This window comes from Saccostrea echinata, unplaced genomic scaffold, assembly GCF_033153115.1.
Source record: "Saccostrea echinata isolate AGI-Se365-2 ecotype Australia unplaced genomic scaffold, CSIRO_AGI_Sech_v1 ptg000054l, whole genome shotgun sequence".
NCBI classification, from domain to species: domain Eukaryota; kingdom Metazoa; phylum Mollusca; class Bivalvia; order Ostreida; family Ostreidae; genus Saccostrea; species Saccostrea echinata.
In genome coordinates this window covers 21,465,948-21,480,424 of record NW_026889803.1, presented here as the reverse complement: position 1 = coordinate 21,480,424, position 14,477 = coordinate 21,465,948, and the positions used below count along the sequence as shown (strand labels likewise).

The 14,477-nt window shown below is 32.7% G+C and overlaps 1 protein-coding gene across 1 annotated transcript in view; it reads right to left on the bottom strand.

The window, feature by feature from the left end:
• LOC133171931 (LIM domain kinase 2-like) overlaps positions 1–14,477 on the bottom strand; it is a 41,848-nt gene that overhangs the window by 13,382 nt on the left and 13,989 nt on the right. The window contains exons 5-10 of the mRNA XM_061306724.1: positions 12,108–12,227; positions 8,741–8,840; positions 6,310–6,530; positions 2,090–2,247; positions 1,691–1,800; positions 553–640 (exon numbers count right to left, since the gene is read on the bottom strand). Coding sequence (XP_061162708.1) covers positions 553–640; positions 1,691–1,800; positions 2,090–2,247; positions 6,310–6,530; positions 8,741–8,840; positions 12,108–12,227 — 797 coding nt within the window. The remainder of the gene's footprint in view (positions 1–552; positions 641–1,690; positions 1,801–2,089; positions 2,248–6,309; positions 6,531–8,740; positions 8,841–12,107; positions 12,228–14,477) is intronic.

Sequence of the window (14,477 nt, the reverse complement as noted above, 5' to 3'; positions counted from 1 at the left end):
AAATCTTAACTTTCAAGTTTCACTTTGCTGAATTTTTCTCTTGTAACATCATTTTTATGGTAATTAGTATATTTAACACATAGGTTTCTGATGTCATTTTTGGAGTTAAAGTACTCATTGCTTATCATAATCATGCCAACAGTTTGACTGTATGATGTCTAGGAGTATTTAAAGAGTTTTGAAAATTGCATTAACTTTGATGGTTTTTGCCCATCAAGCTCCAGGCAGACAGAAACCATGAAATTTAAAATCTTTACTCATAGATTCTATGTAATGCCTATTAGTCTTAAATTTTTTAACATTTTCATCTTAATTCTTCTCTGGAAATAGTGACCCTTTTTCAGTGAATGTTGCACAACGACAGAAAAAACAGATAGCAATGGGTCACCTGAGTGACTCAGATGACCTAAAAAGTCACAGGCACAAAAATTCCTTGCATAATCAACTTTGTTTAATTGACCTAATATAACATTCAAGACATTTTTAATATCCTAATTCTAACTCTTTTATTGGAACAATAGTTTTCATGAAGAAGACAATGGTCAAAATTACCTGTAATCAGATTGAGCTTTTTGTCCTTATACAGAACTCCCATAAATTGCAGTACATGTGGATGATCAACACTCCGTAACACCGAAACCTGTAAAATGTTATCATCATTGGGTGATATTCAGACTTATGGCCATTGAGCAGTGAGGGATCTTTTTCGTGCCAGCACCTACTGCGACACAGTACCTCAGTTTATATGGTCTCATCAGATGGACCAGTCTCCACATTTCTCAGTGGGATTCGAACCCTTGTTGTAAGGATCAACTCCTTACTCTGCAACTACAGAGTAAACACTCTAACCACTGTGCCACAAGGGTGACCAAATCATGGCCCTGCTGTTCTTTAAAAGAAGATTTTTCCTACATATTCCTATATTAAATTTTGATCTTCTGTTGTGGTTCCACTCTAACCCTCAGGGGTCATGATATGAACAAACTTGAATCTTCACTACCTGAGGATGCTTCTATATAAATATGACTAGTCATGGCTTTGCTGTCTTTGAGTAGAAGAATTCATACATACTTTTTTCTGCATGGTATCAATTAACGCTATGTGCACGGACAAAGATTTTGACTTACAATGGCTTTGCTGTTTTTGATAAGATTTTCCTATGTATTCTTTGTAAAACCTTGATCCCTTTTTGTGGTCCCACCCTACCCCCAGGGCTAATGAATTGAACAAACTTAAATCTATACTATGTCAGTTTCATCTTTTCTGGCCCACTTTTTCTTGAATTTTTTTTTAAAATATGGCATTAATTTTTACTAATCTTTAATAGGGTGTGGCTTTCATTTGAACAAGCTTAAATACCTTTACCCAAGGATGCTTTCTGGCAAGTTAAATTGAAATTGACCAGTGGTTCTTGAGGAGAAGTCAAAAAGTTTACAGATGGATAGACAGACAAAAATGTGATCAGAAAAGTTCACGAGGTTTCACCTCAGGTGAGCTAAAAACACATATAGGAATTTGTGATAAGTGTTGGAACTGTCTGCACCCTAATATTTAAAAAAAAAACATTTGGGCTAAATATGAGGCATTTGCTCATTTACCACATCAACAAATCCTCAAAAAATTACAGTAATAAACAACCTGCAAAATCATTTAAATTCCCTTCCCAATAATATAGTATTAAATGATTTACCTCTTTGAGGAAGCTTTTTTGAACTTCTTCATCAAATCTATACATTTCTTTTAGCACCATTACCTCCCCTGTTATTCTATGAGTCACTTTAACAGCCTGTCCAAAGAAACCTAAAGAAACAGTCAAAAGGCAAATACCTTACAGTGAACATTTTATGTCTGTTTCACCAATTCCCTATAGAACTGCCTAAAATTTGACATTAGAGAAGTTAATTAACATCAAAAACATCAAGGATATATCATGTACAGAGTATAAACCTTTTATAAGGCAAAATTAACACAAGATTTCATTACTTTAAATGCCACAGCCTTTACTTTATAAGTCAAACTAAACCCAAAGCACTTTCATGGAACCTCACTGCTGTTTTACAAACATATATTACACAATGCCCATTGATACCTTTGCCAAGCACTTCCCCCTGGATAAGGTCAGTGGCTCTGAAAACTCTGTGTGATGTTGGCTGAGTCTTGAAGGAGGAGGCTCGAGTGAGATCAACACTTTTTGTGCGGGAAGGCATCGGCGAGGGTGACTTACTCCTTCTTCTGGATGTGTTTTTACTGAAGACAACATATAAGCACTCTATTATTCAAAAATTCATAAAATTTATTATCGGCCACAGAAGTGATTGTGTTACAAAGTGCACATGGGAAAATGAGGTGTTATTTTTTGTTACAATAGAATAAGTCCTTATTGATAACAAGTCTAAAATGTGTGAATAAAGTTTTGCGACCGATTTGATGCTTTGCAACAATGTTAGCTAGCCACTTTAAGTGTTATTTATTTAATATACTAATGGAAAAACATGAGGCCCTAGGCACAATGCTCACATTAAGCCAAACCCTTTAAAATTCATACAATCTTCAAAAACTTTCTCTGCTTTAAAAAAAATATAAAACACAATTATAGAGAGCAGTTTTAGTTCTCTGCTAAAATTATAAAATTCATATCCCATGGGTCCAAAATTCAGGCCCCAGGGTGGGACTAGGTTGATCATACTTTGAAAAAATACATTACACCACTTTCCTCATTGACATCTAGCAGACAAACTATTGATTGTGTTTACTGCATGAATTATAATAAACACCAAATCCTCTGATTTTGAATTTTAGGGTTCAGTCCCAATGATAGGCCTAAACTGGTCAATTATTGAAATGATACTTTGAAAAATCTTCTTCATTCCTTCTTGACCTCTAACAGAAAAATTATTTACATGATTATAATAAAAAGTTACCCGTCTACCAAAATTGTGAAATGCCTAAGGTTGGGTCTAAATACTATAAACATACTTCTTTCAGTGGTAGTCATATCTTTGCACCTTTTTGCTGCTTCTTGTCCACTAATTCATGTACATGCTTATAATGATTAAAACTAATACATTATGTTCTAAAGACTAAAGTGTGCTAATGAATGATTGCACTTATCAGTTGAAGAGGATGATTGCATTAAATTTTGAGGGCACTAATTAATGTACTTTTACAGTAAGTCTCACTGAAAGTTCATTTATTTTTCAGTGTACCAATAAAAAATATCCTTACACCTGAATATTTAGCAAGTAAACTGTATGCACCCTTTAAATATTTCTGAAGGCACAAAGCTCAGTAGTATCTTCAAGATGAGGCATCATTATAATTATTAAAAGAAAAAAATAAAACCAAAGGCCTATGGGCAACGGCGCTCATATCGGTAACTTTTAGGGCTGGGACGATACATCAAGATATTGATAATATTGATTCCGTGTGAGGACGATACGCATATCAATACGTATAAAGAAATAACGAAATATCGCCAAAGAAATTCTGAATGATGTTTTTCTTTGTTTACTTAAAATTTTGGGTTTAATATATCAAATAAATATGCTAACTAGCTGTGAATATAAATATGAAATACATAATAATTAACACCACTTGTGTAAAATAATTTTGTTTTACAACAGATATCCAACTTTTTTGAATAAATTCTTCTTATTTGTGAAGAAATGTTTTGTTCAATTCAATAAAAAAAAAATTCATTACCAATTCGACATATCGTGATACATATCGTATCGTGGCTCAAATATCGTGATGCGTATCAATACAGAAAAAGTTGTATCGTCCAAGCACTAGTAACTTTAGCCGTGCTTTTCTTTAGAAAGTTTGTAAAAATGTTTTTATACTCCAATGAAAAGTTATAACCCCATATTATAACCCCAGTCTAACTCTTAGGGTCTCTGAATCCACACAACAAGGTGATGCTATATTATCAGTATGACTAACATGGCCTTGCAGTTATGGAGAATAATTTTTTTCCTGTATATATGCATTATGTAAAATTTTATCCCTATTTTAGCTAACTCTAACCTTGCATGATTTGAAAAAAAAATGAATTCATACACAGCCTAGGATTGTTTGTGAATGAATGAATGGTTTGAAGTTTTTCACAATTTTTTTTTCTTATATACATTTAATCTTTTCTGTTCAAGAGGTTCTAGGGCTGTGCATTGAACAAAAAAATTCAATACGATACAATACAATATTTTATAATGTGATATCCGATATATTGGATTCTTTAACAAGTCTATCAAAAAAGTCTTATAAATCATTAAATGCATGAATTTTATTTAAAAAAAAAAAAAATTGTTATATAACCCATTTCGAAGGTCTTGACTCACTGTCTCTACAAATTACACTTCAAATTCAAACTTTTAATGACTATAAAACAACATGTTAAAATAAAGTTGTCTATGTATTATCATAATATTTATCTAAGATGTGCTTTCTCCTTAATGATTATATCATCATTGATCAATTTTAATTCAAAATAGTGAAAATATAACCTTTGGTGATTGAAATTCCCAACTTTTTCACAGAATTATGAGAAAATCTGCCTATCCGATACGTATTGGAAGTTATTTTTTCGATATGATACATTCTTAAATATCGATACGTATCGATATATCAATATACTGATACAGCCCTAAGTGGTTCTAGAGAAGAATTCTACAAGATTTTTTTCCTATATATGTCAATGTAAAACTTTGATCCCCTATTGTGGCCCCATCCTATTCCTGAAGGTCATGATTTGTACAAATTAATTTTTTTTTCTACTTCAGGATGTTCATGAATTCTGGTCCTGTGGTTATTGAGAAGATTTTTAAAAGATTTTTTTCTTATATATATATATATAAATATATCAGGGTAAAACTTTGATCTCCTATAGTGGCCCCATCCTACCCTCGGGGGCCATTATTTTACCAAATTTAGAATCCATACTATCTAAGGAAGCTTTCACATAAGTTTCATCTCTTCTGGTCCAGTGGTTCTTGAGAAGACTTTTTAATGGCCCAATCCTATTTTTGCCTTTTATTGATGATCTTCCCTTGAAATGGTGCTTGGTCCTTCATTTGAACACATTGCCAACTTCTGTTAAAATTGGCCCAGTGCTTCTTAAGAAGAAATGGAGAATGTGAAAGTTTACAGATGGACAGACAGACAGCTACACGGACGGATGCCGGACAATGGGTGATCAGTGAAGCTCACTTGAGCTTTCACCTAAGATCAGCAAAAAAAAGTTGTTTACACGAAAAAATTCTGTTTAATTAAAAGTAATGAATTAATAAAATATGTCAGCTAAGAATACAGAACATTCATAATTGCTTCATTAATTGTCAAAATTCTCATGCATATTCATCAGATATTGCCTCGACATCCTAAAAATCAATACAATAGGTATTTTTATAAATTACATTCAATACATATATGTGTGCTATTTCTGAAAGCCCCATTTCTTCAAATTAAATGAACAAAAGAATTTTTGCAATCATCAATAAGATGTATAATGCACTTTCTCTGTTATAGATTTCATATAAACATTTTCAATAAAAATTTGGAAGCACTGAAGGTAAAAGACCTCAAGCATATGATGTTGACCTCCACATGTATGTGTACTTGTATGAAAATTCAACTAAATTCATGTGAATTTATTTAGTTCCAATAAAAAGACAGATTTTTCAAGTTGTGCATAAAATTATAAAAGTAACCTGCAAGTTCAAAGCTTTAAACAGCTTAATCTACTGAGTTTCACATTAAATGTTGTATCTTTAAATGCCACAAGATTTATTGCATATAAAGATTGACATGTTTACCTCATATATTTCTTATTTGTTGTTATTTTATTCATTGGATACATTTTCTTTTAATATTCATGAAGTGAATAAGAGGGAATTCAAAAATCTCTTGGCAATATTCAAATGCAAATACCTTCTATTGAATTTATTTTATTTACATTCTGGGTAATCAATATTTCCTTTGTGCAGCTTATAATTTCACTGCATATAAAACTGAACTGCAGTTACAAGATTTAAAACTGATCTAATTTTTGTATCGGTATAATGAAGCAGTTAAAGTATATCGTTGAGGGAGTCAGTAAGATTCCAGTTTCCCTCGAACGCCTATTTCCGTCGGCTTTGCCTCTGGAAATAGGCTTGCTCTTGGGGAACTGGAATCTTGCCGACTTCCTCAATGATATACTTTAACTGTATATTGATGGATACATTAATGTAAAACAGTCATTCAAAATATGGTGTACATGTATGTCTGACATGAACGGAGATATGCTTAAGGTCTTAAATAATTTGTATGTACTTCATTTGATCTTTCTTGGCTCTTCTTTTCACACTGACTTCATTGATGATTTTCTCTCTAGGCAGAGTCTCATCATCAGAGAATGGTGAACCATTGGGACTTAGAAAGAAGTTACTGCTCCTGGAATCTGTTTGACTTTTAGATGGGGAGAAAAGGGTAGATGCTCCCCTTTCTAATATCAGTTGTATAGGTTCTCCGGAATTTTGTAAAATCTGGTCAATCTGTGGAGATAATATTGCATAAACTTGTAAATTTAATATATTGATTACTCAATCATCGTATCACAGTTGTTCATTTCTTTAAAACATCATTTGCATCCCCTCCCAGTGGGACTGATATCCCCTGTACAGGCACAACAACAAAAAAATAAAGAAAAAGTATAAATAAAAACTTCCAAATAATTTTCAGCCAGTCATTATTAGTTACTCATAAATGTCATTGTTTTAGTTGCTTTTTTGTCTCTTCAAGAATTTTTCATTGGGATGCCACCGATTGCCAGTAGAAGGCAGCAAATTTAGACCTGCACTTGGCACTTGTTGACATTGAGCAGTGAGGGATCTTTTTATATGAATCTTGCTGCTCATCTGAGCATCCCAAGCTGTGACCACTCTGGCCACACCTGGAACTAGAACTCTGGTCTAATGTGATAAAAATGCTACACTGTTGTAGCCAGGGCACATGAATGTGTAATTTTTGCTATGGGCTAACTGCTCAATAATCAGGCAAAAAATACAGTAAAACAGGGTTATAGCAAACTTGCTTATAATGAATTTACACTTACAGCAAAGTGATTTTCATTCCCCATACTTTTAAAATGTGTTGTGAACTGAATGGATATAACAAATTACATTTATAATGAATCAAATATCACAATATTGATGTGAACAGCAATATGCTTATGTCAATATTGTGATATTTTTGATGATAAATTATACTGTGGTACTGATCCCATTAAAGAAATTGTTAACCCATGTGAATATAATACTACAAAACGTTTATGTATCTACTTAGATAAATGCTTTATGCAGAGGAAACAAGGTCTATAAGGAACTGTGTAAATTGAATTGCATGCAATTATGTTATAATATTCTTCTTTTTTTTCTGTTATCTGTCATTTAATTTCTTATTTTGTCTGTATGCCAACATGGTGATGTCAATAAACTGAATTGAAATTGCATAATGAATCAAAATTGTTGATTCATGGCACTAAAGTCTAAACAATTGTTTTACTGTATTCCTGTTTGAAGAAGATTTTCAAGTAGGTGTAATGTGCAATTTCATTTATTTGTCATTTTAAACAATTTTGAGCCATCAAAATGATTTTTGTACATTAATTTCCTAAATACAGTGTGAATTATACAAAATTATATATTTCTGATTCATATGAAAGAGTTTTTTGTTATAAAAAAATCTTTAAAGCAAATTTATTATGTAAATCTCAATATTTTTGATGCTCAATACTTGCCAGAAATCAAAAGTGACTTGAATAGACAAAGGGAACATTTTACTCATGCCAAATGTACAACTAATTTACAGCTGAACAATTCTTTGAGTCAAGTATATACAGAATATGAAATAAAATAAATTCAAAATACAAGTACACACGTTTCCATCATTGTGTATCATTTGCTGAATTTAAATGTTTTCCTTTAAACACTGTGGTAAATAAGCAACCTTCATTAAGAGACCAACTGTCATATGTGACCTTTTTTTTCTTTCTCTGTTGGAAGGTCTCTTAATATAGGTTTGACTGTACATCACAGAGATTAAGAATTGCTCTGACCATTCCAGCAACTGTAGCACCATAACTGCAAAAACTCAAGATGCATCAACTAATAAAGATTGGTGATTCTGCCAGCTAGATGTTGGGCTAAACATGAAGGGGAAGACCTGAACACTTTTTCAGAATGATTGTGTTTTAAAAATATAAGAATCATATTAGAAAATTAAAAGGCAAAATGAGCTTTCTGCCTCCAATTGCCTCTCAGATGAAAATGAAAATGTGGAAACCAATATTGCACATCTACAGGACACCACCAATCATATTCCAAAGATGATTAGGCTACCGTGTAAAATGTAAAAAGAGGTCTGGGAAAATTTTTGAAGAAAAGAATACTTTTTTTTTTACCCTTAATTGGCCTCCTGGATAAAAATGAAAATTCCAAAATATTGCCACATCTACAGGACACCATCAATCAAATTTTAAATTAAAGATGATTTGGCTACTGCATAAATGTGACACAAGTTCTGGAGAAATGGTTTTTGTAGCATAAAATGTAAAAAGAGTTCAAGGTAAAAAAAAATTAGTGTGATAGACAGGGATTCTTTAGAAGGTGGGAGTATAAAGTTATAAACATGGTATATCTCAGCAACATCACATCACAACTTTACAATTCTCATGAAGTGTTTTCAGATAACAGACAATTCTTACCTCCTCAACAGAGCTTTCCTTTACTGGCATCCCGTTTACTTCCAGGATCTTGTCTCCAACACTAACAGCATCTAATTCTGGACTCAAATTGTGATCTAGTCTGAATATTAGAAAAAAAGAGACCCATGGGCCAAAACAATCACATATGTAACCATTTTCCTCTGGACAAGTGCACTAACATTGACACTGGAGAAACCCCTTATTTTGATCACCAAATTCAAGCCCATAATTTCCACACAATGAAAAGTCAACTTTACACTTTGATTATTTCTTGGTTGTGAAAATTAATCAAGTTGCGTATGAAACTTTTTTCTCTAAAAAAATCATGGCTAATTTTCACCCAAAGGCCCAAGGTAAGAACATGTGTCTACATGAAATGGGTATGCTTATACCCATTTCACTAATTATGATCCTGTTGCTTTTTAGAAGAACATTTCATAGATTTTTGTGTCTTCTGATGAGCAGAGTGACAGTTATGCATCACTTTGCCCAACATCTGTCTGGTCTCTGTCACTCCCTATATCCTGAGAATAGTTAGAGGTGGGGATTTGTTATTTTGCTCATGTACTGTAGATTCCTTATTTTTCATGAGTACTTAATATAGCGTGATGAATCTTGGATGTCAACAATATTTAGCAAGTGTCAATGAACAATTCAATGCTGCTGAGGCTGTATGTAGTATTTCAGTTTTGGTATCAACCTCAGAACAACTGGATCTTTGTTTCTTTATTGTTTGTCTCTGTCACATCTACTGTCAAAAGTAAAATTCAGGGTCACAGGGAAGGTTAAAGTCATATGAAAGTAAAATTCTCACATAAAATAACTGCTCTCACCAATATGTATCACTATCATCTTTATCCTTGTCACTGTCATTCTTACTGTCTAAAGTTAAGGTCACAGGGAAGATCAAGGTCATGTACATAGGCAAGTTAAAAAAAATCATTACACAGTTGAATTGCTCTCACCAAAAATACGTTTTGAAAGACATTTGATAAATATATCTCAAAAATTGAAGTTCAAGGTCATATAGAAGGTCAAATTAAAAAAAAAAGCCAAACACAGTTAAATTGTTCTCACCAATTTGTATCAGTGTTAAGTTTGATATAAAAAGCTTAAATATGAGGTTCTAGGTCAAGGAGAAAATCACACATCTGAATTGCTCTCACCAATATGTATCTTTGTCTTGTCAAAAGCTAAATTCTGGGTCATAGGAAAAGTCAGGGTCAAAGAGATGGTCAAGGTCAAAAAATATCACACAGCTGAATTACTGTATCTTTGTATGAAATTTGATGGAAATATCTCATTAAGAGAAATTCAATTCATATGACTGACAGGGTCAAAAAATTTTGACACAATTGTTTTCCCTTGATTATGTGAAGTTTGATGAAGGCATCTTGAACAGTTTCTTTGAAACTAAGGTAAAATAGTAAGGTTAAGGTCATAAGGAATGTCAAGGGCAGAAAATTATGAAACAGTTATATTTTCTCACCAAATTGTATCAGTTATGAATTTCAGTGAAAATATCTTCAATAGTTTCTTTGAAATTATGACACATGTAAAAGCAAAATGAGGGAGTGAGATTAAGGTTATAAGGAAGGTCAAAGTCATAAAATTAAGACACACTTGAACTACTCTCACCAATCTGTCTTATGCCCTGTTCACACGGAGAGTTTAATTCGCAGTAAATTAATGCGAAGTAAAATGATACGAATTAAAATAATGCGAATTAAATTGCGTTCACACGACAGATAATGCGAAGTAAACTAATGCGAATTAAAATTTTATTTCTACAGTAAGGCTTTTCAGTTGGGCTATTATGACGTCATTTTCAAATCACGTCACCTTATGCAGAGCAAATCCATTTGACATAATGTCATAGTGTCTATACACATTTCAATGATTAACGTAATTTTCCTTTGTTTTGCACTAAAAATGGCATAGGTACCTATAACTGACCACCGTCATGTGGCAGGTGACTTAATTTTGCTCTTACGCATGCGTAAAATTTAATTCGAATTAGCTTCACTTAGCGTTCACACGGAGCTAATGCAAAGTAATTTAATGCGCAGTAAACTAATTCGAATTAAACTAATTCGCATTAAATTCTCCGTGTGAACGCGGATCAAATTTAATTCGCAGTAACTTACGTTTAATTCGAATTAAACTCTCCGTGTGAACAGGGCATTAGTGTATAAGGTTTTAGGATAATACATTGAAGAGTTTCTTGGAAATTAAGGTAAATGCAAATTTTAGCACAAGTTGTTACAATGCTGCAAGATTTTAGTTTTGGTGTGAAACCGTACATAGAGCATATACGGTACCATATATTCATACCACATAACTACAGTAGTGCCTCAAATGGCGCAAGGGGTAGAATAAGCCAATGGACGATCCTATTATCTATCATATATCACTAGGTGAAATACCTCCATAATATTACTAGTGCCCTACTGGTGAAACCACATGGAACTATTGGTCTCCTCTGTCTGTATGTCTGTCTATCTATCTGTTCTTGTTTGTCTTGCAGATATTGATATTGCTGATTTTTTTTGGTATATGAGTCTACATTGATGAGTTACAGAGAAAGTTTGCATTTCATTCTGCTCAGATGATTTTTTTTTACCAAACTATGGCCCTAGGACTCAGAAAATTTAGTATATTAACAGGTTTTCCAGATTTTTTTTCCTGTATACTTGCAGATACTAAGCTGAGTTTTGGTATGCGAGTCAATTTTGATGAGGTACAGATAGATTATGCATATTGTTTCACATCAATGAATTCTGGCAGAATTATGACCCTTGGGTTTAGAACATTGGTTCATTTACAGATTTATCAGACTTTTTTTTTAGACACTTGAAGATAATGCCAAAGATTGAGCCAAGTTTTGGTAGTTAGAGTAACCTGATGAGGTACAGATATTTCATAGATTACAGCCCCTGGAGTAATTACCTCCTCTAGTTGACCATTTATAACAGATTCCCCCCCCCCCCCCCCCCCGCCTGAATTTTTAAGAGGGTCTATACTACAAATGCCAGTAGTGGACATGGTATTGTTTATGCAATATTTACTCTCTAGTCTCTTCTTATAACTGGAACCCAAAAGAAAATATAATTTATCAGTGCACATGATACAATGTTAAACTTGTATAGATATTGAACAATAACTACGTTTTTTTTTTAACTTCCTCACTTCAACCTTAAATATAACACCAAGATAATTTAGCTTTTATAACCATTATTGTTATATGTGTATATTTCTGTTCCAAATCTCTTTTTTATCACAGATATCTTTAAGCATGGACTGACTACCAAGCAGTCCTGATCTATAAGACTAAGTTACTGGTTCTGAGTCTTAATTAACTGAGTACCTTAGACTCTGTCCAGTTGAGGCAGGTGGAATCTCAATCAGCTGGATGGAATGTGCCCCCTTATTTTGACTGGAAGACGTGATCAGGACAGGTTTCATTTTTATTTTGTAACACTCTCCACTATAAAATAAATATGGAAAGAGTTTAAATCTAAGATTTGATTTGTTTTTCATTTTCAGGAAATCATACTACACTGTACAATCCAAATCTTAAATACAAGTTACCTTGTTTACAACTGACTTTCTGCTTGCCTTACACATAAACATATATCACAGAGATTAATTCAGAACCTCAGCATATCTACCAATGAAGTAATTATGGAGAACCTATGTCATATTTTTGATCCATGTCACAGCAGCAGTGTTTGACATTAGAATAGTGCTGATATTTTTTTTAACTACTTTCGAAAAGCAGTGTACGTCTAGTCCGCCAGCAAGCCCGAGACTTACTAAATCAAGAGAGGAGGTACAAATTTACTCGGCATTGTCTCACTTGGGCACACTAATTTCACCCTTTTCCTTCCATTTTTGCATAATCTATTAGGAAGGTTAAAGTTTATGACAAATTTTCAGACACAACCATGCCATCCATCTTAATAGTTTCAAAAATTTCAAATAAAGAATTTTATTTTTGGACATAGTTACTTCCTTGAGTCAGTACTGTTCATATGCTCATCATATCATAGTCACCCTATTTTAATTACTGGTATACAATAGTAATCTGCACTATCTGATAGCAAACAAAAAAACAAATCATAGCAATAAAAATATGTGTAGCAGAAATAAATTACCATGTTTACAAGACTATAATCCATTCCTATATTGTATAAGGTGTGTTGAAAACAAAACAAACTGATAACACTTAACAGCATCAATTTCATAATCACTGTGTCAGTTTCCTGTCCTGTACTCCAGTACACAAATATGGACTAATCTCATCATATCAAGATCTGTGCACTATATATACAGCAGGTCAGGGAAAGTTAAATAATTTTATCTGAAGTGTATTTACATGCATATCATATAAAAAAAAAAAAAAACCCAGATTATTTGAAAATTCTCTGCTTTAAATTGAATGAAAAATTTCAATTGAATACTATTTTCATTTAAAAAAAATCCTATTAGCAAAATGTTCATATAGCAGGACTTTCTATTCAATATACATGTAGGCACAGACTAACAGTATTACTATATAGTGAATTGCTTACAGTAAATAAGATGATTACAGTATATTAGAAATACACTAGACAAAATTGCTAACGCACCACTTATTATTCTTATTTGTGAATTGATCATTTTCCTGATTTGGTACCAATATATAAAATATGCCATCTTTTCCAAAACAGTTGGATTGACAAATGTCTTGGTGTCATGTCAAGACCCTTAAAGGACCGCCTTATCCGAAAACCAATTTCCCGACTTGCACTGCGCACCGTTTTTGCCAAGATATGAAGTTGGTGATTATCAATGGTTGTCCGTGAGGTTGCGATAGGAGCTGTCTCCCACTTAAAAATCAAATGATATACCCTGATTGACTACCATATCATTGAGTAGTCATCTGGTGCCTTGGTGTCCCTACCAAATCCACCCAACTTCCCGTTGCCCCAATTTTGTGGAACAATCTTGAAGTTATTGTGTAGTGCTTACTTCATGCCTTCGCTATCTATTGTAAACATTTTTATGATTGTTTTTTTATTTTCAAAAATTTTTCATCAGAAAAATGCATAATCTTTTAATTGTTTTAATTTTTCACGAATTTCTTCAAATGAACCCCCTGCAGACACCATACTGGCTGCCTTAGCACGCTCTTCTAGAGTCAAACATCACAGACAGTTAAACTTTTTTTCTGAGTTTTTAATTAGTACAAACATAAAGAACACAACCACAAAGAAAAATATAGAAATTTATTCCACCAAAAAAGTATGGACATGATTTTAATTTTTTCTATGAAGTGGTTATGCTTCAGTAAACACTGTTGTAATTTATCAGTTAAAACATTTAAATGTCTCAATTTTTATTAAAGTAACATAATTATATATCAAAATCATCATAAACAAGTTTTGAAAAGAAAAATGTTAATTTATTTAGGTTGTGCGTTAGCAATTTTGTCTAGTGTATGGCGAGTGTAAACTTTGGTGGACTACTACTATGTAACATCGCTCTTTAACAAGAATGTGAAAGTTGACAATGGAAACTGACAATTATTTCTAATTTGTCAATTTCATCAATGTTTCCATGTTGCCAAAGTTTCCACTTTTACAGTATGTACATGGTTTTAAGAAAAATGCAGTCAGACATAACTATTGACTGCAAAAAAAATCCTGTTGTTGATTACAATTCATTTTAACAATCCTGTATCTATAACGTCAGA